At 50.9% G+C, this 23,031-nt stretch overlaps 1 protein-coding gene across 2 annotated transcripts in view; it reads left to right on the forward strand.

The window, feature by feature from the left end:
* PLEKHH1 (pleckstrin homology, MyTH4 and FERM domain containing H1) overlaps positions 1–23,031 on the forward strand; it is a 49,980-nt gene that overhangs the window by 18,921 nt on the left and 8,028 nt on the right. For both annotated transcript variants that reach the window (XM_019733623.3, XM_074327312.2), the window contains 20 exons: positions 1,339–1,401; positions 2,312–2,461; positions 5,387–5,470; positions 7,352–7,433; positions 7,543–8,303; positions 11,557–11,635; positions 12,250–12,329; positions 13,819–13,969; positions 14,171–14,313; positions 15,313–15,423; positions 16,485–16,571; positions 16,925–17,086; positions 18,051–18,131; positions 18,473–18,655; positions 19,058–19,166; positions 19,994–20,106; positions 20,741–20,917; positions 21,270–21,367; positions 21,787–21,964; positions 22,493–22,648. In XM_019733623.3, coding sequence (XP_019589182.3) covers positions 1,339–1,401; positions 2,312–2,461; positions 5,387–5,470; positions 7,352–7,433; positions 7,543–8,303; positions 11,557–11,635; positions 12,250–12,329; positions 13,819–13,969; positions 14,171–14,313; positions 15,313–15,423; positions 16,485–16,571; positions 16,925–17,086; positions 18,051–18,131; positions 18,473–18,655; positions 19,058–19,166; positions 19,994–20,106; positions 20,741–20,917; positions 21,270–21,367; positions 21,787–21,964; positions 22,493–22,648 — 3,048 coding nt within the window. The remainder of the gene's footprint in view (positions 1–1,338; positions 1,402–2,311; positions 2,462–5,386; positions 5,471–7,351; positions 7,434–7,542; positions 8,304–11,556; positions 11,636–12,249; positions 12,330–13,818; positions 13,970–14,170; positions 14,314–15,312; positions 15,424–16,484; positions 16,572–16,924; positions 17,087–18,050; positions 18,132–18,472; positions 18,656–19,057; positions 19,167–19,993; positions 20,107–20,740; positions 20,918–21,269; positions 21,368–21,786; positions 21,965–22,492; positions 22,649–23,031) is intronic.

Below are 23,031 nucleotides of genomic sequence, written 5' to 3' on the forward strand. Positions count from 1 at the left end.
CCTCTCCTTTTGCTGTCTAGCACCAGGCTGGGGGCTCATCATTTTCCACCAGGCAGAGAAAGCAGAACTTTAGCTGAGAAGGTGAGAGATTGGGAAAGAGAAGGAATAGCTTAGTTTACCAGTAAATATCAAGCCAGTGTCCAGGCCAAAGGGAGAAGGTTGAGTAGCTGGAGCAAAGGCAACACCTGCAGAGATGAGGTGGGCAAGGGTTGGGCTAGAGCTTGCAAAGCTAGGCCGGTCTAGCCTCATGGAGGATAAGGCTGTAATATTGGGCCTTTGATGTATGTTTCATTTATATGTGTTGCCCTGGGCCAGACAGGGTGGGGAAGGAAGCAGTTGACTTGACAAGACCTTGGCACATGGCATTTGACAGGAGAGTTGGACTATGTGTGACTCAACTCTGCTTCTGCAAGGCCTTTGTGTGATGGTGTGTGGTTTGGGCAGTGCAGAGTTGAGTCCTGACCAGGGGAAGGGGGGAAGCTGAAATCCAGCCCACACTTCACTCACAAGGCCATGAACTTGGGAAGCTGCAGAGGTGCCATGTGGGTCGTGGGCTGGTGAGCAGCAACTTAGGCTTGAGCTTAGTTCTGGTCCCTGATGAGCCTCCATGTGTAAGAACAGTGGTCGTTTTGCTTGGGCCGGTTCGCTTAAGATTCCAGGATTGCCAAGCTCCTCAGACCTGAATGATACACCTCTACTGGTAGCAAGATAGAATTTTTTTAAATGTGTCTTGAGCCCCTCTATTTCTTTAAGATTAAAGAAATCAAATAAGGTGATACCTGTGAATGCCATTTACAGTCAGAGGCATCTTTGATGGGATGAGGAAGAATTTATCCCCAGCCAGTGAGCTATTCCAGGGTGGGAAGGAACATTTCTCTCATTGATGATATGATGGCAGCTCATGTGGGAACATGTTCCATGCCAGACCCATGAGCAAATAGTGGCAGGACACTGCCTGTGACCCAGTGCTGAGAGGAGAGAGGCCTCAGGGAGAGGAGACTGGTGGCAGGACTGAGACTGGGGTGGCAATGCCTTCGGAACAATGACGCCGGTACTGCTGCCCCTCCCTGGGTTCCTCACGACGCACAGGGAAGAAAGAACGAGGCTCTCGCTCCCTCAGCAGAGAGGACAGCTCCATGGGCTTTTCACCTAACCATAAATTTAGGGTGAGAGAACCAAGAGTTGCCACAAAAATATTTACCCGGACACCCTTGAGCCGCCTGAGACGGGCAGTTGAAGCCTGGCCCGTAAGGAGCGTCTGCTCGATGCGCTTGCATTGCCTTGATGTCCCAGTCGGGACAGCACACCTATGTCTCCTCTTTGTCTCTGGTTGAGCAGATGCAGGAGCTGGAGCAGAGGCTGCTGGAGGCAGAACAGAGAGCAGAGAACGCGGAGACCCAGGTAACCAGTGGGGAGGATTGACAAGAGAGTGCAGGGGAAGTGACTGTTTGCTTTTGCTGCCCCTTCCCATGGACTCATGTGGGCATACTCCTCACACTGCTGAGCTCCTTTCAGGGACAACGAAAACCAGCGGTCATGTGTTAGACCTTCGGAACAAATTAAGATGCATGGAGCTTTCTAAGGGCATAAAGGAGTCTTTGGCTAAGGGTCAGTGCAGTGGGCCGGTGAGTGGGTTAGTCCAAATAGGCTAGGTTATGTTGAGGCAGTAAGTTAAGTCTGGCACCTCAGCAGTTTAACACATTTCATTCTCACTTGTGGGTACCTCTCCAGTGAGGATTAGTGGGGATTCTGCTTCACACAGTGATTCAAAGATCCAGGCTAATAGAGTCCCCTATATTCTAGCTGGACCATCTGGAATGCATGACCTGCTTGGTTGCCATGACAGGGAGGAGAGCTGGGTGCTCGTGCTCCAGCTCTTAAACGCTTCAGCCCAGAAATATCGTGTCATTCCACTCAGGCCCATTGGCTGGAGTGAACCGCATGCCCCCCCCAATTACAGAAGGCTGGGAAGTATAAGGAACTCATGGACGTGCAGTAAGCAGCAAACGTCTCTGCCATAGTGAGGCTGCTGGAGCAATTCCTCTCCAGGGCTGTTTGTCCTGCTCAGCTCATCCCCTACTGGTGTCCCCAGAGTTAGAAGCCCCAGCACCCAGCTATTTCTTCCTTGTCAATTCCTTCTTTTGCCCAGTTGAGACTTAATAAATGGTCATTGAATTAATTGGCCCAACTGCCCTAGGTAAGGGCTCAGCTGGGGAGTCACAGAGGAGGGCATCAGGAAATGTCCCATTCCATGTTTGTGGCCATCTCACACACCACATCCCAACCTTAGGAGATGATTGGTCCTTTTCAGGTGGGTGTGATGGAAGAGAAGGTGAAACTGTCCAATCTGAAGAATGTGGACTCAGCAGGCAGCCTGCATCGGAAGTACCAAGACTTGCTGAAAGCCACGCAGGAGAAAGATGAGCTCATTGGCCAGCTGGAGGCACAGCTGGAGAAGCAGGTATGGGCTACCATGCAGCAGAGCGCCAGTGCCCTCTGCTACGTCTGTACCCACTGGCCCCAGCTTCTTGAGCAGAGCCCCTCGGCCTGACCCTCCAGTGGTGGCGTGCTCACTCCCTCAGCGGACTCTTCTTTCGTGTGGAGATTTCACTATTGGAAGTTACATTAGGAGTCAGGCAGGGGATCCAGTGGGAAAAGGACCTTGGAGGCAGACTGATCTGGTTTGAATCCCACCTCTAGCATCTGCTGCTCTCTGGGCAAATGACATACGTCGCTGATTCTCATTTTACGTATTGATAAAATAGGGGTTATAATATGTCATAGGTGTGTTGGGAGAATGAACTCAGGTAATCTGTGTATCAGACATGAGGTTGCTATTTGGTAAGGAGAGCTTTTCCTTCTCCACCCTGACCTTGTGCTCTGCCAGCTGTGGAATGTCACCCTTGCCTGGAGGATCAGAGCAGCACAGAGCTGGCCCTGATCTGGTCAGCTGGTTGGCCAAAGTTTCTCAGTGAGCCTGAGTCGGCAGAGACCAATATGGCTGCCTCCTCTAAAAAGTGCGGCATCGTGTCCTGAGTACATGGGAGCCCAGGAGAGGCCATTGCCCAGCATTCCAGCTACAGTTGGCACCTTGGCTCTGGAGAGGACATCTGGAACATCCCCCACCAGTTTCCTATGCCCAGCTCTCTCCCCTTCACAATCTCATTAACTTCATCCTGATGCTGTCCCTTCCCTCTGTCATTGGCCTTACCTACCCAACTTTTCCCTGGTGCCAGGACTCCATCATTTCAACAAATGACCCCACAGTGTGGCCAGATGACTTTCAATTTTCCATATATGCACTGTCCTATAAGATCCCAGCTAATCCTGGTAGTACCTTCCCACTAGCATGAGCAAATTCATAATCATTCATCAGCATTCACTGACATTTCCTTTGTGGGATGTGGCTTTATAATCTGTGGGGCACCATGTGTTCCTGAAAAATCATGGGAAAATAGAATTCTGACACAGGGAATGTCTAATCAATTTTCTGTTGATTTCAGAGATACCTTTTCTTTTGAGTGGCTCATAGTTAGAAGTAGCAGCATCTGAGGATTGGTAGGCAAAATGACTCCTGCTAAAGCTTAAGTCAGAAAAAAAATCATTTTACAATAATAATAGATCTAGATCAGAATAGAAAGAATGCTGTTTTGTAATAGACCTCATTTTAGTCCCAGCTGTGCCAGGAGCAGACAAAAGCAAGTCATTTCATCCCTCTGGGCCTCAGTTTTCGCAGCCACACACAGAGGGTGTTACACTACGTCAGGGGTGGGCAAACTTGCCGTAAAGGACCGAGTAGTAAATCTTTTTGGCTTTGCTGCCCACAGGGTCTCTGTCACAACTACTCAACTCTGCTGTTACAGCATGAAAGCAGTCCTTGACAATACATAAATGAATGTATTTTCCAATGTATGTTCCAATAAAACTTTATTTCCAAAAATAGGCAGGAAAAACACAGGGTGGAAGGCTGGATTTGGCCTGTGGACCTGTTGGCAAACCCCTAAACTTAGATCACTTAGAGTCCTTCCAACTGAAATACTGAGTCTCATTTGCACAGACGCCCTTATTTGGAGCTTATGTCCGTCATCTTACAATTGCAAAGCAGTTTTCCCTAGAGCTGTAACCCAAATCGTTATCGCTGGTCTCTAAGTTACTCCAAATATACCTGTGTCTCCATGCTCTGTAGACCAGGGAACGTGTACAGGTTGTAGAACTGGTTGGTTACCTGTGCCTCTAGCACTGTGCTGTGTACTTTGTCACTTCATCTCCATCTCCACAATGACCCAGCAGTGAGGTATATCATCACCCATTCTAGAGAGGACTGTGCAGGTGCAGAGGGGTAGGTGTCCCTACACAGATAAGGCTCGGGCAGAATCGAAGCCCAAAAGCCTTTCTATCCTAGGCTGCTATTTAGATACAAACCTCTTTTGATTCTTTTGAGGGAATTGCTGCTCTCGTGTGCTAATGTAGCTTTATTTTCTGTTTTTTAACTGTAAAGGTAATACATGCTTATAGTGAAAAATACAAAAAGGCCAGAGACCGTTTTTTCCTCTCACCGCTCATTCATTTTCACTCCTCACTGTCAACCTCGGTTCATGTTTCCTGTTGTGTATCAAAGCCCAGCATTTCGTTTTCTTGTTGTTTATTTAGCCAAGCCCTTATTTGTGGATGTTTAGGTGATTTCCAGTTTGAGGTTTTTGTTGCTTTATCAAATTGCAAATAACAATTCCTAAGCAGTGAGTGGTTTTATTAGTTCAATGGTATGTACATTTCAAATGTTGACAGATACTATCAAATTGCTCCCCACCCCCCAGTTTATGTCAGCGGGGTTGTTTTCCAACATTCTTGACAATTTGGGATATCAAACTTTTAAATTGTGTTAGTCTGATAGAAGAAAATGATGTCTCATTTTTATCGGCATTCTTAAAATTATGATTGAGGTCAGACCGCTTTCTGTGGGTTTCTTTCCCTTGATTTCTTTTTCTATTGGTTTCCTGTTCATATCATTTGCATATATTTATTGGATCATTCATTTCAAGTTAACCCTTTGTATGCATATCATTTATGTTGCAAATCATCCCCGAATTAGTCTTTTAATTTTGTTTCAGGGATTCTTTTTTTTTTTCCCCGGTCATATCATAATTTACAGGGATGATATATAGGTTCATTCGTCATTCCCTTCATGATATTTTGGGATTTGTATTTTACTTAGGAAGGCCTGTCCCACCTTAGGAATACCTTTTTTAAATTCATAAACGAATTTAATGTTTTTCTATCAGGCCACCCCATCCAGTTGCCTGATATTTCTTCTCAGGGCTTCCCACTTCCAATTAGTCACTAACGTAGTGACTGCTGTGATTCACTAAAGGCCCTCCCTTTCTTGCAGAAGCAGATGAGAGCTGAGGAAGCTAAAATCGTTCAAGAAAAAGCTGCAAAGATCAAGGAATGGGTGACACTCAAGTTAGCAGAGGTGAGTCACACCCTCTTCTTAGGAAGCCTGGAATGAGTTGCTCCCATCCCCCAGCATTTGTCTGCCTCCTTCTGTGTGAGGGGCCTTGACTGACCTTCATTTTGTTAACCATTCGTCCTTCATTCCGCTTAAACACTGAGACACTTCGCTTTACTTTTCCCTTCCTTTGGTCGTGGTTGTGTGTCTTTAGAGCTCCTGATTAGCTTTGTGCTATATTTACGTTCGGAGCGAAGGCATGAGTCTCACTTCTGAAAAGTCCCCTCGGTTTCCTTCCGAGGACACACGCAGTCCTTACTGTCCACTCTCTCCACTTTCTTCTCTGTCCTCTGCATTCTTTTTAACTTTTTAAAAATATGTACAAAATGTACCCTTTTAGCTATTTTTTTAGTGGCATGAAGTACTTTTCACAACCATCTGCACTGTCTATTTTCAAAACATTTCATCACCCCAAGTAGAAACTCAGTACCCATTAAACACTAACTCCCATTCTCTTTCCCCCAGACCCCCAGACCCTGACAAGCTCTGGTCTACTTTTACCTCTATTCATTCATTTTCATAGTTCATTGCTTGCTACAGCTTTGTTTAGGAAACTTGGGACTAGAAGCTACGGTGTTGCTAGCAGAAAAAACAAAAAAAACAACCTCTTTCTAAACATAAGGAAAGGGAATTGGAAGTTTGGAAAAGGACAGACACTCATCTTTTCTTCCTCTGTCCTTACACAAGTGGCTCACACCTGCAGGCTTATTTTGCCTCCCTCTCATCCCCTTCTGTGGATACACACCTCAGGTTACAAGTTCTTGGGGAGGGAGCTGATGCCTCCTTATTGCACAACCTTGACCTCTTGCTAAAAGGTGTGTTGGACTGCATATAAAAGAAAATGCAGCAACTGTGAGGATGGATCTCATAGACACTACGTTGATGAAAAGAAACCGGGACACAGAAGTACACACTGTCTAACTCCATTTCTATAAAGTTCACAAATGAGCACAACTAAACCAATGTGTGTAGGGATTCATACTTAGATGGTAAAACTCTGAAAGCAAGGAAGGGGCCGGCCCAGTGGCTCAGGAGGTTAGAGCTCCATGCTCCTAACTCTGAAGGCTGCCAGTTCAATTCCCACATGGGCCAGTGGGCTCTCAACCACAAGGTTGCCAGTTCAATTCCTCTACTCCCGCAAGGGATGGTGGGCAGCGCCCTCTGCAACTAAAATTGAACACGGCACCTTGAGCTGAGCTGCCGCTGAGCTCCTGGATGGCTCAGTTGGTTGGAGCACGTCCTCTCAACCACAAGGTTGCCGGTTTGACTCCCACAAGGGATGCTGGGCTGTGCCCCCTGCAACTAAGACTGAAAGGACAACAACTTGACTTGGAAAAAAGTCCTGGAAGTACACACTGTTCCCCAATAAAGTCCTGTTCCCCTTCCCCAATTAAAAAAAAGAAAAAGATAGCAAGGAAGTGAGTCTGGTAAACTTAGAAGAGCAGCTGCCTCTGAGGGGCAGGAAGGACAAGTGATTGGGAAGTGGCAAGTCGGGGGCTGTTGGGAGTGCCGGCAAATTTCTTAACCTGGGTGGTGGTCACGTGAGTATTCATTTTAGCATCATTTGTTAAGCGGTTCATTTCTGTGTATGTGTTATATTTCACAATTTTAAACAGCTTAAAAATAACTAGGAAAAAAAAGTTCAGGGCTTGCCAAATGGAATTCTATCCCTACCAAAACTGGTTAGCACAGAGGGAGGAAGGGGTCAGGGTTAGCATGTGTTCTTTTTCAAAGATTTAATCTTTAAAAAGGATTTTCATCTGATTTTGAATTATATGTCTAAACCTAGTAGAAGCTGAGTGTTCTAAATCTCCCTCTTTTTTTTTTCTTTTTTTTTTTGCCTAGCTTGAGATGGAGAATCAGCACCTGAGAAGCTGTAATCAGTGCCTGGTGGAACAGGTGGGAGCTCTTCAAGGCACTCTAGAAGGTAGGTGGGTCAGCGTCTGTGTGTATGGGTGTATCTGTGTCTACGTGTGCTGGGTTGTGGGACTGAATTGAGGGAGCTCTCAATAAGCCTGTTTTTGCTCTAACCATAGCTCTTCAGATGGCACCTTCAGGGAAGCTGCTGGTGGTCCCCCAGGAAACCCCAGAGCAGGATTCTGTCCGTTCAGGACCAGGAGGCCAGCCAGTGGGGCAGGAGAGTGGTCCTCAGGCCCAGTGTGCCCTGAAGGTGGTTCTGCCTGCACCTTCTCCAGGTTCTCTGTGGAATAAGGACTCTGCCCCTAAAGTAGGAAGTCCTTTGGAGGAGTGCAGTTCCGTGATGGTGCGTCCTGGGGAAATATCAGGGGCCAGGACCCTTCCAACTCGTCTGGGAAGAGAAGGCTCTCCTGGCCAGCAGTGCGGGAAAACTCACACCCCCAGACGTGGTTTGGCTTCCTGGGATGAGAGCCTGGTCGCTGCTCAGGGAGGCATACTCCCTGGGACAAAGACCCCGGCCAGGGAAGGTGGCGCGGGCTGCAGCCTGACCCTACCGAACGTGCGGGCTCCCAGCACCCCACGGGACAGTGTCCAACTGGCCAAGCGGCACCACAGCCAGCCCCATGTGGGCCCTGGGCACTTCAGCCACGTGGTGAGCATTGAGATTGGGACCCTCCCAGCCCTCCACCCCTCTGACCTTCCCAAGGTGAAGGCCCAAGTTGAACTCCGGGAGGAACCAGACAAAATGGAAATGGAAGAGCAACCCCCTGCCGGGAGGAAGGAGGAAAGAAAGAACCCAAAGGGGCCCAGAGCTGAGCTGGAGGAAGTGGAATTGGGGAGCAAACCACCCACACCCCCCCTGCACCGGTTCCCATCCTGGGTAAGAGGCCACCTGGGGGCTGGGCAGAGGGGCAGAGCTGAAGATGCGATCACTGTCCATCGAGCACAGCCACGTGCTGAGCATGAGACCAGGCTGTCATCTTCATGGTGCCTCTGGGAGGTGGGTTCCACCGAACCTGCCAAGACCACCCAACCAGCGAGGGGCAGAGCCAGGGTTTGGAACGATTGGGTGGTAGCTGGAAGTCATGTCCTGAGCAAGCACTCACCAGGTGCCACACACCAGGCTGGGTGCTGGATGCATGTTGTCTTGTTTAATCTTCACAACGCTGAGGTGGTAAAACTCAGAAAGCAAGGAAGTGAGTCTGGTAAACTTAGAACAGCAGCTGCCTCTGTGGGGTGGGAAGGATGTGTGATTGGGAAGCGGCAAGTCCGGAGCTGTCGGGAGTGTCGGCAAATTCCTTAACCTGGGTGGTGGTCACATAAGTATTCATTTTAGCATCATTTGTTAAGCAGTTCATTGATGTGGGCTGTGTATGCGTGGTAGCTAAGAGCACAGGTCCCAGAGCCAAACCACTAAGATAGAATTGCTGACTCTGTGACCCTGGGCAAGTTACTAAACCTCTGTGCCTTGGTTTTCCTATCTGTAAAATGGGGATAATAGTACCTCCTTTACAGGGTTAATACGTAATAGGTACTTACAGTAGTGGGTCATAGGCAGTGGCATGTAATCATTGGCTGTTGTTATTATTTCTGAGCCGTAGCGTCCTTACTTGTGCCACTGCATAAAATGACATGCTGTCTGGTGGATTGATCTGGGGCAGGAATACTGATGAAACCAAACCAGCCATGCATTAATCTTTGTAGAGCTGTGTGATGGGCACATGAGGTCGTTCTTTATTCTGTTCTCTCTACTGTTGTGTCTGTTTGACATTTTCCATGACAAAAAGTTAGAATGAAATGGGGGGTGGGGTGGCTGGGCATTACTTTGGTAGCACAGATCAGTGATGAGGGTAAGATGAGATAACGGATGTGGAGAGCTTAGTGCAGAGCCTGCCGTAAGGGCAGGACTCCTTGCCTGTGCAAGGAGTTACGTGCTATTTTGCTTTACAGATTAGGAAACTGCTGTCTCCACAGACTTAGTTACTTGCCCAGAGTCATGTAGTAGTTAGTGAGGGGCCAGGCTTTAAATATAGGCCCAGCTGTCCCCAGAGCCTGGCTCTAGCTCTCCAGCTGTCCTGCCTCTTAGGGGACATCAGAGAGCTGGACATCTGAGTATCAGCAGTCCTGGCAGCACTGGGGGAGCGGTACCACCCCACACCACTGTGTGGGAGGCCCACCTTTTCAGCACCACCTTCTAGGGTCTCCTTTTGAAATGCTGTTAGTCTGGGAAGCCTCACCACCCCCAGGCTTATGGGTCACGTCCTTATCAGTGATTGTTACAAGGGGACCTGGATGACCTGAGACACAACTATGCCTGGGGAGAGGGCTAGGAGGTCTCCCAAGGCCAGCCAGTCTTCAGGCCATGGGTTGCTGGCATTCCCTGAAGCCTCAGAATCATGGGAGGGCCACCTTGTGCTGCCCGCTGAGAGGAAGTGTAAGGAAGTGTAAGGTAGGAGAGCAGCTGGCAGACAGGGAACCAAGGGGAAGGTGGGGCGAAGGCAGAGAGGCTTTGAAAACGGGGTGGGGGGAGAATGGCCAGCAGCTGAGTTGGAACGCCATCAGAACCACCCCTCCTCTTATCCGTTGTTGTCTTGTAGATACAAATACTCTGGAATCCTAAAGCAGAGGTGGGCAGTGAGGGCGCACTCAGCAAGGGATGCAGCAAGCGGGCTCAGCTCGTCTGGTCCCTGAGACAGGATCTCTCCTGTTGGCTTCAGAAACCAGTGGCCAGACAGCTCAGCCTTTCTTCTCAGGGTGGACCGACTGGGCAGTCAGCATCTGGGGGAGAAACCAAGACTGAGAATAAAACTAAGGACACTTTTCCCATTGGAGGGAGTTGGATATACACTGATTTGCCAACTTAGAGTTCACAGAGTCCTTTTTCTGTTGACCTTCAAAATAATCTTAGGTGAGTTAGGCACTAGATGACCTTTTGGAAGACACTCCTATTTGTTAATGACAGTTGCCTAAACCCCTAAATGATAGTGAACCTGAATTCCTCAAACTTCACCTTCATTCTCCCCGTGAAGTGTGAGGCCTGTTCTTGGTGGAATTCCACCACCCCGACTGGCAGTAATAATCTTTTTTATGCCTAATTTTACTACTTGGACTCCATTTATAGGCCCCACATAAGCGCAGGATTTCCCTGCCCCACAACAGTTCCCCTCCTGGGACACCCTCACTGCCCCATATCTCTTCCCTGCCCATCCCTGCTGCTATCTCAGGATCTCATCCCAGTTGTTTGGAAGCTGGGATGGGTTCTAGCTCCCTGTCTCCCCAGGTGCCTCAGCCCCCCTGGGCTGAGACAGGCTGACCTTCTCTGGTCTTGTGACTCACCAGTCACCTGAGGGGGCCTTTGTTATCCCTTTATCTCGAGTGGAGAAAATAGATATGGATAAAAAGAAATATAGGCAGGGCCTCTGGGTTGTTTGGGAACCATTAGAAACCATTAGAAAATCTCCCCAGGCCTGTGGGCCTACTTCAGACCCAGGGACACCCAGGGGTGAGGGAACCGTGGAGGGTGACCATTCCCCATCCTTGTGTCTTGTACAGTCGGGTTCTCAGGCCTGGGTGAGCTAGACAGGCTGTGTGGGTTGGACAGAAGCCTAAGCATGACGTAACATTATTACTGTAGGAAAAAAAAATGTGTCCCTGCTCCCAAACAACTGGCTTATCAGAGGGCATTCTCTGACTTCCTCATTACCAACACCGCACTTCTAGGGGTGAGAGCCTGAGACCCAAGAGCGGTAAAGTGGGTAATTAATTCAGAGAAACAGGTCACTGATCCCTCTCTTCTTGAACTTCATGACCCAAGGAAACAGTGGTGGTGAGAGAAAGAGTGAACGTCTGTTGGGCATTGATGATAGTCCAGGGGTTAGATGTTTATATTAGTAATTTCATTTGGTTCTCACAGCAGCCTGAAAGGTGAGTATTAGTCCCCCCATTTTGGAGTTGAGCAAAATGAGGCCCAGAAATGATGTAACTTGCCCAAGATTCCCCTGTCCCAGTAAGCAGCCGAGCCTAGATGTGGGCGCAGGTCTGCCTGCCTCCAAAGCTGTGCTTTTTTCCATACCCCAGGGGGGCAGGGGTGGTCACAGTGCTGGCCCCTGACCTCCTGGGGCCTCTCATTCCAGGAGAGCCGGATCTATGCTGTAGCCACGTCGGGCATGCATCTCTCGGATGTATCTCCCAGAAGTAATACCACGTGGTGTGGTGAGTCCCAAGTGGAATGCCCATCGTGGGCAGGGAGGGCATGCAGGGGAGAGATCTGTGAGCAACACCCACGGCTAGGGTCACCTGGCACCCCGTTCCTTCCCCCAACAGGTGAAGTTCAGGTGAAATCACACAGCTAGGGCTGCCTTGGAGAGAAAAGAAAGCTGTGCAGGTTTTAATGTATCACCTCCTGGGTGGGAGTGGCCTTGAACAGGGTTATAGTCAATTACCGAGCTGGAAAGGACTTTAGAGAAGGGGTCCTCTCGCCCAGCCTCCCACCTGCCCTGGCTTCCCTTCTGCAGTACAAAGGTTGGGAGGAGTCCCCTGAAGGAGCCCCATCCCTACCCACTGACTCCTAAGTCACCTGCCAGCCACAGAATCCCCACGGTGATGTGAGAGCCCCATGGTGCATGATTGGTTACTCACCCTTGCAAGAGTGGGACTGAAGAAGGCTTTGGCCCCCATCCTGACATCTGTCACCTGGTCTGTCACTCAGAGTGCTGTTACAGGGAGCACTGTTTGTGACTTCCTTCTTCACTCACCCCAGGTCTCTGCTGCCCCCACACTGGGCTATGGCTCTTAAATTAATCTCATCCCTCTTCCCTGCCCATCAGGTTCAAGGCCTCCTCCTGGGCCTTTCTCTGGCCTCATCTACAAGAATGGCACCGCGCCTGTCTACACAGCCCTGAAGGGGGTAAGGAGCTGCTTGCTATCCTAGGAAGGGGAGTCCCTATCCAAAGCAGTCCCTGACTGTGCAGTGGCTGGAGTGGGGCTCCAGGGTCAGGTTTCTGCATACACATGACTCTGGCAGGGAGCTCAGCTCACCATGCATCATGTCATTTTTATTGTTTGTCTTTATTAGATTACTATTAGAAAAGCTGTGCATTTACAACAATTTGAATCAGTAGGATTGTGGGCAGAGTAAAAAGTAAAAAGTTATACCTATAGCTGCTCCACCTGTCCTCCCCGTCTTGTCACGTGTGTGGCCCAAAGGGCAGTGGGGCCTCTTCCAGAACTTTTTCTGTGTTCCTACACATACTTCCATAACATCCCTACATTTTTTAAAACAAAAATCAGGTGTATCGGCAACATGATGTTTTCATGTACATTTTTATCTCTTTTAATATTGGTTTTTGAAATCATAGCTGTTATACTTTGTAAAACTTTTTATGGAAGAACGAAAAATCCAGAAGTAAAGTTTCTTCTCATATTGCTGTTCCCTAATTTCGAACCCCAGAAGTAACTGTCATTAATGGTTTGGTGACTATTCTGTAAGGCCCCCTGCTGCCTCCACAAATGCATTACACATATTCTGTCTTTCTCACGCAGGTGCACGCGCACGCATGCACACAAAGGGGATCACATTATACATGTCATTCTACCCCTGGCTTGTTCACCCAGCCATGAGCCAGGTCTTCCTGCCGTACCTGCGCACACGGCTCTGCCTCCCCTTTTAGGCCGGTCCAGTACCCGCCAGTGTAGATGCGTAACTACCTTAACCTGTCCTCCACTGATTGGCAGTTTAGGCCAGGTCTCTGTTTACTTTAAAATCAATGGTGTGATGAACATTGTGCAAATACATCTCTGTGCACATGTATACATAGTTCTGTAGGACAGACTTCTAGAGCTGGACTTTCTGGGCATGCATGTTTTGAATTTTGACAGTTATGCATGTTTTAAATTTTGACAGTTAATGGCAAATTATCTTCTAAAAACCTTTATCACACTACACGGTACCCTTTTCTCCACAGTTTCTCCTACCTGGAGATAATCAGTCTTTGTAAATGTCTGTCAGTGAGATGATTTCTCCTCTCGTTATCCACACACATTTTTAAAGCTCCTGTTTCACACTTGACCTGTGATGTGGCTTTCTGGCCCCCTAGTGGCAGGGAGTAGGGGTCACAGTGGTCAGGTGTTCCGCTGGGATGGGGCTGCTGCTTTGGGGACCACAGAGGATGGTGTGGGGGGAGGGAGGCCTGAGGAGAAGCACGGAGGTGAGGACACAGGAGTAAGGTCAGGAAGGGACGGTTATGTGTTGGGTGCCCTGGCCGGGTGGTGGCATCCATGTGCCCCAGACAGGCTCTGTTGGCCACACCTTGGGTACCTGGAGCCAGTGCAAGTGCAAGTGGGATGGGGCTTGGTTTGCAGCACGAGCTGCAGTGGGGAGGGGGCCTGTCTTGCAGAGAGCCACACAGATCAGCACCGTGCCCTTTGTGGACGAGTCCTCTGGGTCCGACGACGACTGCAGCTCTCAGGCAAGTTTCCGAACTTCAGTCCCCTGCTCTGAGTCCAGGAAGACCAGCGGACTGGGCAGCCCCCGGGCCATCAAGAGAGGTATGGAGAAGGGAAGCAGGAAGGGATGCAGGACAACAAGAGACCCCTCATCTCCTCCCACAGGCAGTCATTCATGGTGGTGATGGTGGGGTCCTTGCTTGATGTCTGCCATGACCCTCAGCCCCAGACTCAGGGGTCTCGGGTGGATGAGTCCTTGGGCCAGGCATGGGACCCGGGCCTTGATTCCTCCCCCCTGGCCAGGTGTCTCCATGTCCTCGCTAAGCTCTGAGGGCGACTATGCCATCCCTCCGGACGCCTGCTCCCTGGACAGCGACTACTCAGAGCCTGAGCACAAACTACAGCGCACCTCGTCCTACTCCATAGACGGGCTGGGCCAAGGCGGGGTGAGCTGGGAGCGTGGCCCCACCCCTCTGGGGCTGGGGCAGGGCAGGGTGGGAGCTGCCGGCCTAGTGCCTTCAGCACAAGACACCAGTAGCAGCAGTGAGAGGAGGGGTCCCTGGTATTGGTGGGGGGCAGGAGGGGGCCGGAGGCTGCCTCTGATGTGGGATGAGGGGTGCAGTCATGGAGCTGGGCACACACAGACCCCATGAGGAAGGAGAGGGAGCCTTCCTCATCAAACCAGGAATGGCCAGTTCAAAAGCCTACTATGGCCCACCAAGCCCTGAGAGTTTACACACGTTACCTCCTTTTAGCCGACCCTGGAATTCTAGGAACTAACATTAATTGAGTTCTTACAGTGCACCAGGCACCATGCTCTATGCTTTTCAAGCACTGTCTCATTTGTCCTCACAATCCTCTCAGGATTATTACCCCATTTTATGGATGAGTGGGCCTGCGGCACAGAGATGGCTATTCCACACCGGAGCCAGCAGTAAAGCAAGATGTGTCACTCCCAGCCTGTGCTCCACCCCGCCGTGCCACTTTTGTCTTCCCCTCTCCTACTCCACGCACCGTCTGGCCAAGCCTGGCTGATGTGCACATTGTTCCCCAAACCTCTCTCTCCCTTCCCTGCTGCCTGCATGGCCTTCTTCCTCCTCCCGGCTCATCTTTGAAGGAAAGGCTGACCTCTCATTCCAAGGCCGGTTTAGCCCTTTCCCGAAAGCCCTCCCTGGCCGGCCTCTCCCTTATGCAGCCCCTGATCTGCCATCTTCTCATGGTCAGGTGCATTCCGGAGCCAGTAGGACCCTTCCATAGCAGGGCCATCTGTGCTTTATTTAGTCCTCTCTGAACCCTTAGCATGGTGCCCTGTAAATACTCAATAATTATTTTTCTAATGACAAAGCAGTGACTCACCTGGGTCATTTTGGCCTGTGTGATGTCCAGGAGCCTCAGTGATTTCCCCTCTGTTCACCCCTCTTCTCTGCACCCTTCCACCACTGCAGGAGTCACTGGAGAAGTCAGGGTACCTGCTGAAAATGGGGAGCCGGGTAAAGACATGGAAGAGGCGCTGGTTTGTCCTGAGACAGGGACAGATTCTGTACTACAAGTCCCCGGTGAGACCCTCCTTCCCCAGGATTGGCGTCTATAGGACCCCACCCCAGACCTAGGACTGTGTGACGGGGGTGCTAGAAGAGGGGCAGTGTGGCCCACGGTCAGAGGGCAAAGGTCTGGCAGGTGGGGAGAGGCAGCTTGGCTGGGCAGCTGAGGCTTTGAGATACACGTGTACCAGGAGGCTGGTCACTAGTTCTCGCAGTGAAATCAGGCACTGAGCAGGCAAAGGCAGCTCTAAATGAGTTGACTCAGAGATTCTTTCTTTCTTTAGAAGCTGAGTTCTTCTTTTGCCTGGTCCTATAAAAGAAGTGTTCCAGCTGGAGCACCCATTGCTTCCTCCACCTCTTTCCTACACTCTTTGGAATTAGGGAGCTTTGGATATTGGGACCTAGTTTGAGAGGCCCTCCCTGGATAACCGATGTTAATGTTTAAAAGAGGGCAAAAAGACCTAGTCTCTTGTGCAACTCTAGTTGATTGGTAGTGGCTGTGTCAGACGCCACGTCAAGGATTCTGGGCCTGTATCACTCAATAAGCAGGCATGCTCTGATTGATTAGTAATGCCTGCAGTGGCACTGGAAATGGTAATTGTGATATATATGCCACTCCAGATGATTGGTAGTCGCTGTCTCAAACATCATGTCAAGGATTCTGGGCCTGTATTGCTCAATAAGCAGTAATGTTTTGATTGATTAATAATGTCTGCAATGGCACTGGAAATGGTAATAATGATATATATGCCACTTATTTGCCACACTTGGAATTAAAAGATGTAGTGGAAAGAATTTAAGGGCTTTATAGCTCAGTAATAAGCTGGTGGCTTCTGCCCAAATTTTAAAGGTTCAATCCATACTTTTTGAGGCCTGGGTCAGCAGGGCCCCTGTCTCTAATCATTGCTCCATGTTAGCTGGAACCAGGATCCAGAACAAATTACCCATCATACCATAGCCCAGGAAAGCTTAGGAATGACTTTCCCCTTTGCCTGTGACCTGGAGTAAGATCTGAGGGGAAATGATGTACTCTGGGAAGGCTCCAACCTCTTTCCTTCACATTCCTTTCTTTACAGAGTGATGTCATCCGGAAACCTCAAGGTCAAGTGGAACTGAACTCCCGTTGCCAAATTGTTCGAGGAGAGGGTGCACAGACATTCCAGGTGAGCATGGTCCTGGCAGCTAGAATTTTAGACAGAAGAGGTTCTAGGTTTGGATATAGCTATGATAGAGATAAAAATGGGGCAAAATGGGCATATGTGAAAGACATTCCACATCGATATTTGGGTCTGATCCTAATTTGTGAGTATGGGGAAGGAAGAGGAGACAGAATGTGAAAGACAGAGTGAAGGCAGGAGAGACAGGGAGAACAAGATGAGGAGGAAACGAAGGGAGGGAGTACCACAGTAGGAAGAAGGAAGGCCCAGTGGGTTCAGGGATGTGTGCCACCTCAGAGCTATGTTTCTGTTATTCTATCCTCCTGTCTCCCTGGCCCCCATCCCTCACTCCTCCACAGCTCATCTCTGAGAAGAAAACCTATTACCTGACGGCTGACTCACCCAGCCTGCTGGAGGAGTGGATCCGAATACTGCAGAGCCTGCTGAAGGTCCAGGCCATTGGGCCTCCAGCCCTGCCTCAGGGTGGCACCAAGCCCACCGTGAAGGGCTGGCTGACCAAGGTATGGTAAGGCTAGTGGGGGAGGCATGTGGGCCTCCTGAGAGTCTGGGGAGCCAGGAACAGGAGTGGCAAGGGGCCGTGGGTCCCCTCCTTACACACAGCTCCTTTCTCTAGTCATTTCCTCACAAGGATTAGCTGTTTGGCCTCAAACATGGTCTGACCACTCAGATCATGGTGAATGATTCCCTGGAAACAGATCAGCTATTCTCAAGACAGAGGGAGGAAAGGAATATCTCGTACCCATTTTGAGGTCATTAGGGGTTGCCCGCCAGCCCCACCTGTATCCAGCAGTGTGAATAGTGAGGAGCTGCTACCTAGGGCAGGTAGGTGTGGCCACTCAGAGACTTATAATATCCCAGGCCTGCCCTGAAGACTTTTTAGTTAGGGCTCTTCTGGTTGCAAGGAGCAGAGAAGCACGTCAACCCCAAGGAAAGGGAGGTTAGCAAGGAAGCACATTAGCTAGGCCCAAACACCTTCAGGAAGCAAAGCTGCTTGTACGAGCACGCTTGGTACTTGCGGGCTGTCTCTCTCTCTGCTTCCACTGCCCCATTCAGTCTGTGTTGACTTCAGTCTCCTCTGCTTGTGTGCAGCTGCTGTCCCCTCATGATTTACACTTGCCTATCAAGGCCCTTCCCTTCCTCTCATCAGCCTTATAACTCCAGCTCTGCTGACTCGCAAGTTTTTCCCATGTTCACATTCCTGAGACAGGAAATCTGATTGGCCTGGTTAATCTTTTAATGGCAAGTTGCACAAGGATGGATGGGGTGTCGTATGGTACACACCATGGCCCCTCGCTGTGAAAGGGCTGCTTCAGTTAGTAGGGAGTCTGGGTGGCATCTCCACTAAGGACCTGAGTTTGACCAGGGATTTTGAGATCTGCCCCCCTGTGGCTTCTCTTTGCCAGTTCTGGTTTTACTTCTGGGGTCCCCTGGTTCTAGTAATGCTGGTTCATTTCTGTCTTACAGGTAAAGCATGGTCACTCCAAGCTGGTCTGGTGTGCTCTCGTTGGCAGGACCTTCTACTACTATCGGAGCCATGAGGACAAGGTACTTCCCCGGCCTCCCGACAGCGCCTGCTCTGTCTCGCCGCAGCCCCCATTCCTGTGGCTCCATGTCTTGATGGAAAGCCCCAGCTTTATCCTCGACCCCACCTAACCCCACAAACACAAAGCCAGCTGCCTGGCTCCCGGGATCTAGAGTGCATGGCCAGTGTGCATGTCCCACAGTCTCTGCCTGAGGGACTTGTCTGCACTTCTCCAAGCAGGCCTCAGCTAAGGAGTCGCCCCTTCCCATCCTGTCATCTGTCCACATCCATGATTTCTAACCCAACAGGACCTAACCCTTGTCCCCTGCTAGCTCTCCCATTCACAGAAAGCTCATGTTCGCAGCGACCCCTGGGCCAACTGCCCGTGCGGGATGCGCGCATAGAGGAAGTAGATCGATCCTGTGACTCGGATGAGGATTATGAGGCTGGAGGAACCCGGCAGTTGCTTTCCTCCCACTGCACCCTGGTGATCCACCCCCCAGACCACAGCCCCACCTACCTCCTCATTGGCACCAAGCATGAAAAGGTAAGGGATGGAGCTGAGCCCCATGGCCACCTGGGACCTGTGATTCTCATCTTCCCTTCTCTCTTTCCCCTGAGCTTCCCCAAATTCACATTTATTTCCCTCCCAGACATTTTGGCAATTAATATTCCCTGATTGGGAATATTCCTTATATTGAATTCTCTCCCAGTGGCCAACATCTCTTCACTGGGACTATGAGATAGAACCACAAGCTTAGAAACTACGGTTCATGCTCACCTGATCCCGAGTCTTTCCTTTTAGAGATTGGTGGCCTTGGCTGGTGCTAGCCAAACCAGCTGAACCCCACCTACCCTGGGCTTGGCCCCTTCAAGGAAGCCTCCTAGGAGCTCTTGCCTCCATTCTTCCCAGCCCAGTTCCATCAGATGGCTTTCCATCTTCTTTCAGGAGACGTGGCTTTACCACCTCACGGTGGCTGCAGGTGGCAGCAGTGCTAAGGTGGGCACTGCCTATGAGCAGCTCATTGGAAAACTGATGGATGGTGAGGGAGACCCAGGTAAGGCAAGGGTGGTCATCATGGCCCGGGTTAGAGTGTGGCGGCTGGGTAATTATTGGTCAAGAACCCAAAGAAAGCACTACTGTACCCCGAAGCTGTTTTAACACAGTCAAAGCTACAGAAGGGTATTCCCACCCCAAGCTCCAGGGCCCCTGTCGCTGGTGAAAATACTGAGGTACCCACTTTATGTAGGGGAGTTTATCTGGGAAGCAGACTTTTCAGTGGCCTGGGTCAATGTTTTACTTTGATTAACCTGCAGCTTTGCTGGCTGGGCAGAGGCCTGAGGAAAGGAGGTAGCTAGTTAATCTATAGTTAGGATTTGTTAATCAGCAAGTGAAGCCTAAATTGGGACCAGGCTAACCACAAAGCCTGCGATGTTTGGGGGTCTTTATTTTGCTGCTGATTCTTAGGACCCAGAGGCACTAACAGCACACATACCACCATACTCCTTTCCTGCTGCTCCACGGCTTGTCTATTTCCGGCTGATACACACTCCTCCATCCAGACCTGACACTTCAGGGAGAGGGCTTTCCCTGACACACATGCGTGCATTCAGATGCCCACAACCTCACACACTCACTCCTGTTGCAGCCACACTAGCAAAGCAGTAGCCACCTTCCCGTAAGCCATGCTGTGAGTGTGCTAAATGCAGTGCACGGCTGCATAACCCCCACTCTGGGTTTATGAAACCCAGCTCAACCCATGTGTCCCAGACAGGTAAACCCTTGTGTTCCCCACAGATCTAAGTGGGAGTGGGGGTGAGGGTGGAGGCGAGTTCCCTCATCAGTGGTAACTGCTGCTGCTCTCCGCTGCTGTGCTTTGGGCAGATTCCCCGCTCTGGAAGCACCCCATGCTGTGTTATAGCAAAGATGGGCTGTACACCTCCCTCACCACCCTGCCCTCTGAGGCCCTGCAGACGGAGGCCCTCAAGCTCTTCAAGGTAAAGTGGGAGCAGAGCGCAGGCCCACCCACTGGTGGCGGGTTCCCTTGCCATGTGCCCAGGCTCTCCTTTTAGCAGCTCTGCCCACTATTGTGATCCTCAAGTGGGGGAGACCCATGCAGCTCGGGGGTAGCCCACAGAGGGCTCTGCAGAGGAAGGAAAAGAGTCCCACAACGTCCCCACCACATCCTGTGTGGCGGGAGGCCGGAAGCCCTGGGACTTTGTTCACAGCCCTGCGAGGTGCCGGTGAAACTCCCCCTGGAGGAGCTCCCCTACACCTGCATGGCACAGCAGGAAAGGCCAGATTTATGTTGCTTCTGGACCTGTGAGATTCTGACCTATTTTAGAATGTTCTTTGTGCCCGTCTGAATATTCTATATTTTTAAAAAATGAATATGCCTTGCTTATGTAATGGAAACATTTAAAGAAGGAAAGATTCAATCCAAAGTAGCCTGCTCAGCCCGCACAGATGCTCTCTCTCAAGCAGCAACAATGCTCCCTCTTAGAAGGGCCGTCTGCGCTGAACTGGAGACTCCCTCGAGCCCTGGGGGGCAGCCCAGTCTAGCCACTGTCCCAGAGGGCGCTCATCGAGGGGCTGTTGGGCTGCCTGTGCCCACTCTCATTTCCCTGCCAGTCCTGCCAGCTCTTCATCAATGTGCCCGTGGAGGCCGCCTCGGTGGACTACCACGTGTCCTTGGCCCAGACGGCCCTGCAGGTCTGCCTGGTCCACCCTGAGCTGCAGAGCGAGATCTACTGCCAGCTCATGAAGCAGACCAGCTGCCGCCCACCTCAGAAGTACTCCCTCATGCAGGTGGGCATCCCCGGGCTGGATCAGCTGACAGGAGCCCTTGGTAAGGGCTGCCCAGAAGGTGGGAAACGTAGAAGGTGGTGACTGGGCAGATACCCTCTGAGCTGGTGGCCAGTGGGCAGCCTCAGTGCTCACAGCTGCTGCCCTCTCTTTGCCCCTTCTGGATGTCTATGTACAGTCAGATTGTGGCATTGTTATTCTGGGCAAAGCCTGACCAAGTTGGCCGTCCTAGTACCCAGAGAAGTTGGGGGCTCCGGTTTGGAGAGAGTGCTGAAGGCCCTGTAGCTCAGGACTGTGAGGGCCGGCAGCACTGCAGACCCAGCACTCACCCCATGCTGCCTGTGTCCCCTGGCAGTGCTGGCAGCTCCTGGCTCTGTGTGCCCCACTTTTCCTGCCTCAGCACCACTTCCTCTGGTATGTCAAACAGCAACTCCAACGCCATGCAGACCCGAGGTGAGTGCCATTTCCTCTGCCACTGTCACTCCCCTGGCTGTGGCATGATTGAGAGAACTGCAGGGGAGACGAGGATGGATCAGCTCACCCCCTCCCCTCCCCTCTGAGATTTGCTCAGTGGTCGTGGAGACTTCACCCATTGCCGTGTACACAAATGGGCATGTGGAGATCTGGGCATGCGTGGATGTTTTGTGGGGGCTCATGTGAAGCTACATTGCCCCCAAATTTTCATTCTATGTTGCCGTGTTCATATAGGCCCTGAATGGCAAGTGAACACCCCAGGCCAGTCTTCAGGGCTTTTTTCACAGCCTGCCCCATCTGCAGACTTGGTCCTGGCCAGGTCTGGGTAGGGAGTCAGGGTGTCAAGGTGGCAGGGAAGAGTGGGTTCTATTCCCTTCTTTCTTCACCTATCTTTTTAGAAATGAAACTGGTCAGTATGCCACCTACTGCCAGCGGGCAGTGGAGCGGACCCTGCAGACTGGGGAGCGGGAAGCCAGGCCGTCACGCATGGAAGTGGTGTCCATCTTGCTGCGGAACCCCTTCCACCACTCCTTGCCCTTCAGCATCCCCGTGCACTTCGCCAATGGGACTTACCAGGTGAGGAGGTGGGTGTGCGCCCTGTCCTGAGTATTCTTATATTACCTTAGGGCCAGGTGGGTGCTAAGCCTCCTTCGGCTTGGCAGATTCTTAACAGCAAACCAGCAAAAGGACAGGTCTGGATTTGGGAGTGGGAGTTGGGGGTGGTTAGTGTTAGCGTAGAGGGAGAAAGGAGCTTGAATTGCAAAAGGGCTCCACTATTTGATGTCCTGGAAGTAGATCTTTTGAACCTACTGTGTGAACTGGGAAGCTAAGACACTGACCAAGAAAGTGGCACAAAAAGACTTCCTCCAAAAGGGTGACAGTACAGGAGAAACAGAGCTTGTGTCCCATTCCAGTTTCCACAGGGAAGCTCGTCCCTTACGCACGCACCCTCTGCAGGTGAATACGGAATCTTTCTTTGGCTCTTGCATTTGCTCTTGCTCCTCGCAGCCAAGCCTGTGCACCTCCTGGACACAGACCCCTCTGCTAGCCCTAGTAGGCTCTTCTCAGGAAACCCCCTCTGGGACTACCACCTCTCCCCTACAGGTGGTCGGTTTTGACGGCTCCTCCACAGTTGATGAGTTCCTCCAGCGGCTGAACCAGGAGACAGGCATGAGAAAGTCATCCCACTCTGGCTTTGCCCTCTTCACGGACGATCCTTCTGGCAGGGATCTGGAACACTGCCTTCAGGGGAGTGTCAAGGTGATGGTCTCCCTTCTAAGCCAGCGGAGTTTTGGTGATGGGGAAAAACCCATCTTGTGGGGGGTACCTGGCTGTTTTGCAGCCTGTTTGGTGCTGAGCCCAAGGTGCTCCCCCTGGGCAAGCATTTCTGTGTCATCCTAAAATTACAGGCAGAGAAAAGATGTTTGTGTCCTTGTCGCTGGAGAGATCTCTGTATCCCTCCCTCCCCTCAGTGGCTGTGCAGCATCCAGGGGAAAAGCTGCTTGTCAGCTGGTGTAGAGAGGACAGGGAGGAATTTCTCAGCAGCAGCCCCAACCGAGCCTGCTGCCAGTGACATATACATGTACATGGGCTGACAACTGTATGCCTGGACCCGCCGTATGTCACGTCACCTACTGGCACCT

This window comes from Rhinolophus sinicus, chromosome 3, assembly GCF_057876585.1.
Source record: "Rhinolophus sinicus isolate RSI-liver-muscle chromosome 3, RSI-T2T, whole genome shotgun sequence".
Taxonomy (NCBI): domain Eukaryota; kingdom Metazoa; phylum Chordata; class Mammalia; order Chiroptera; family Rhinolophidae; genus Rhinolophus; species Rhinolophus sinicus.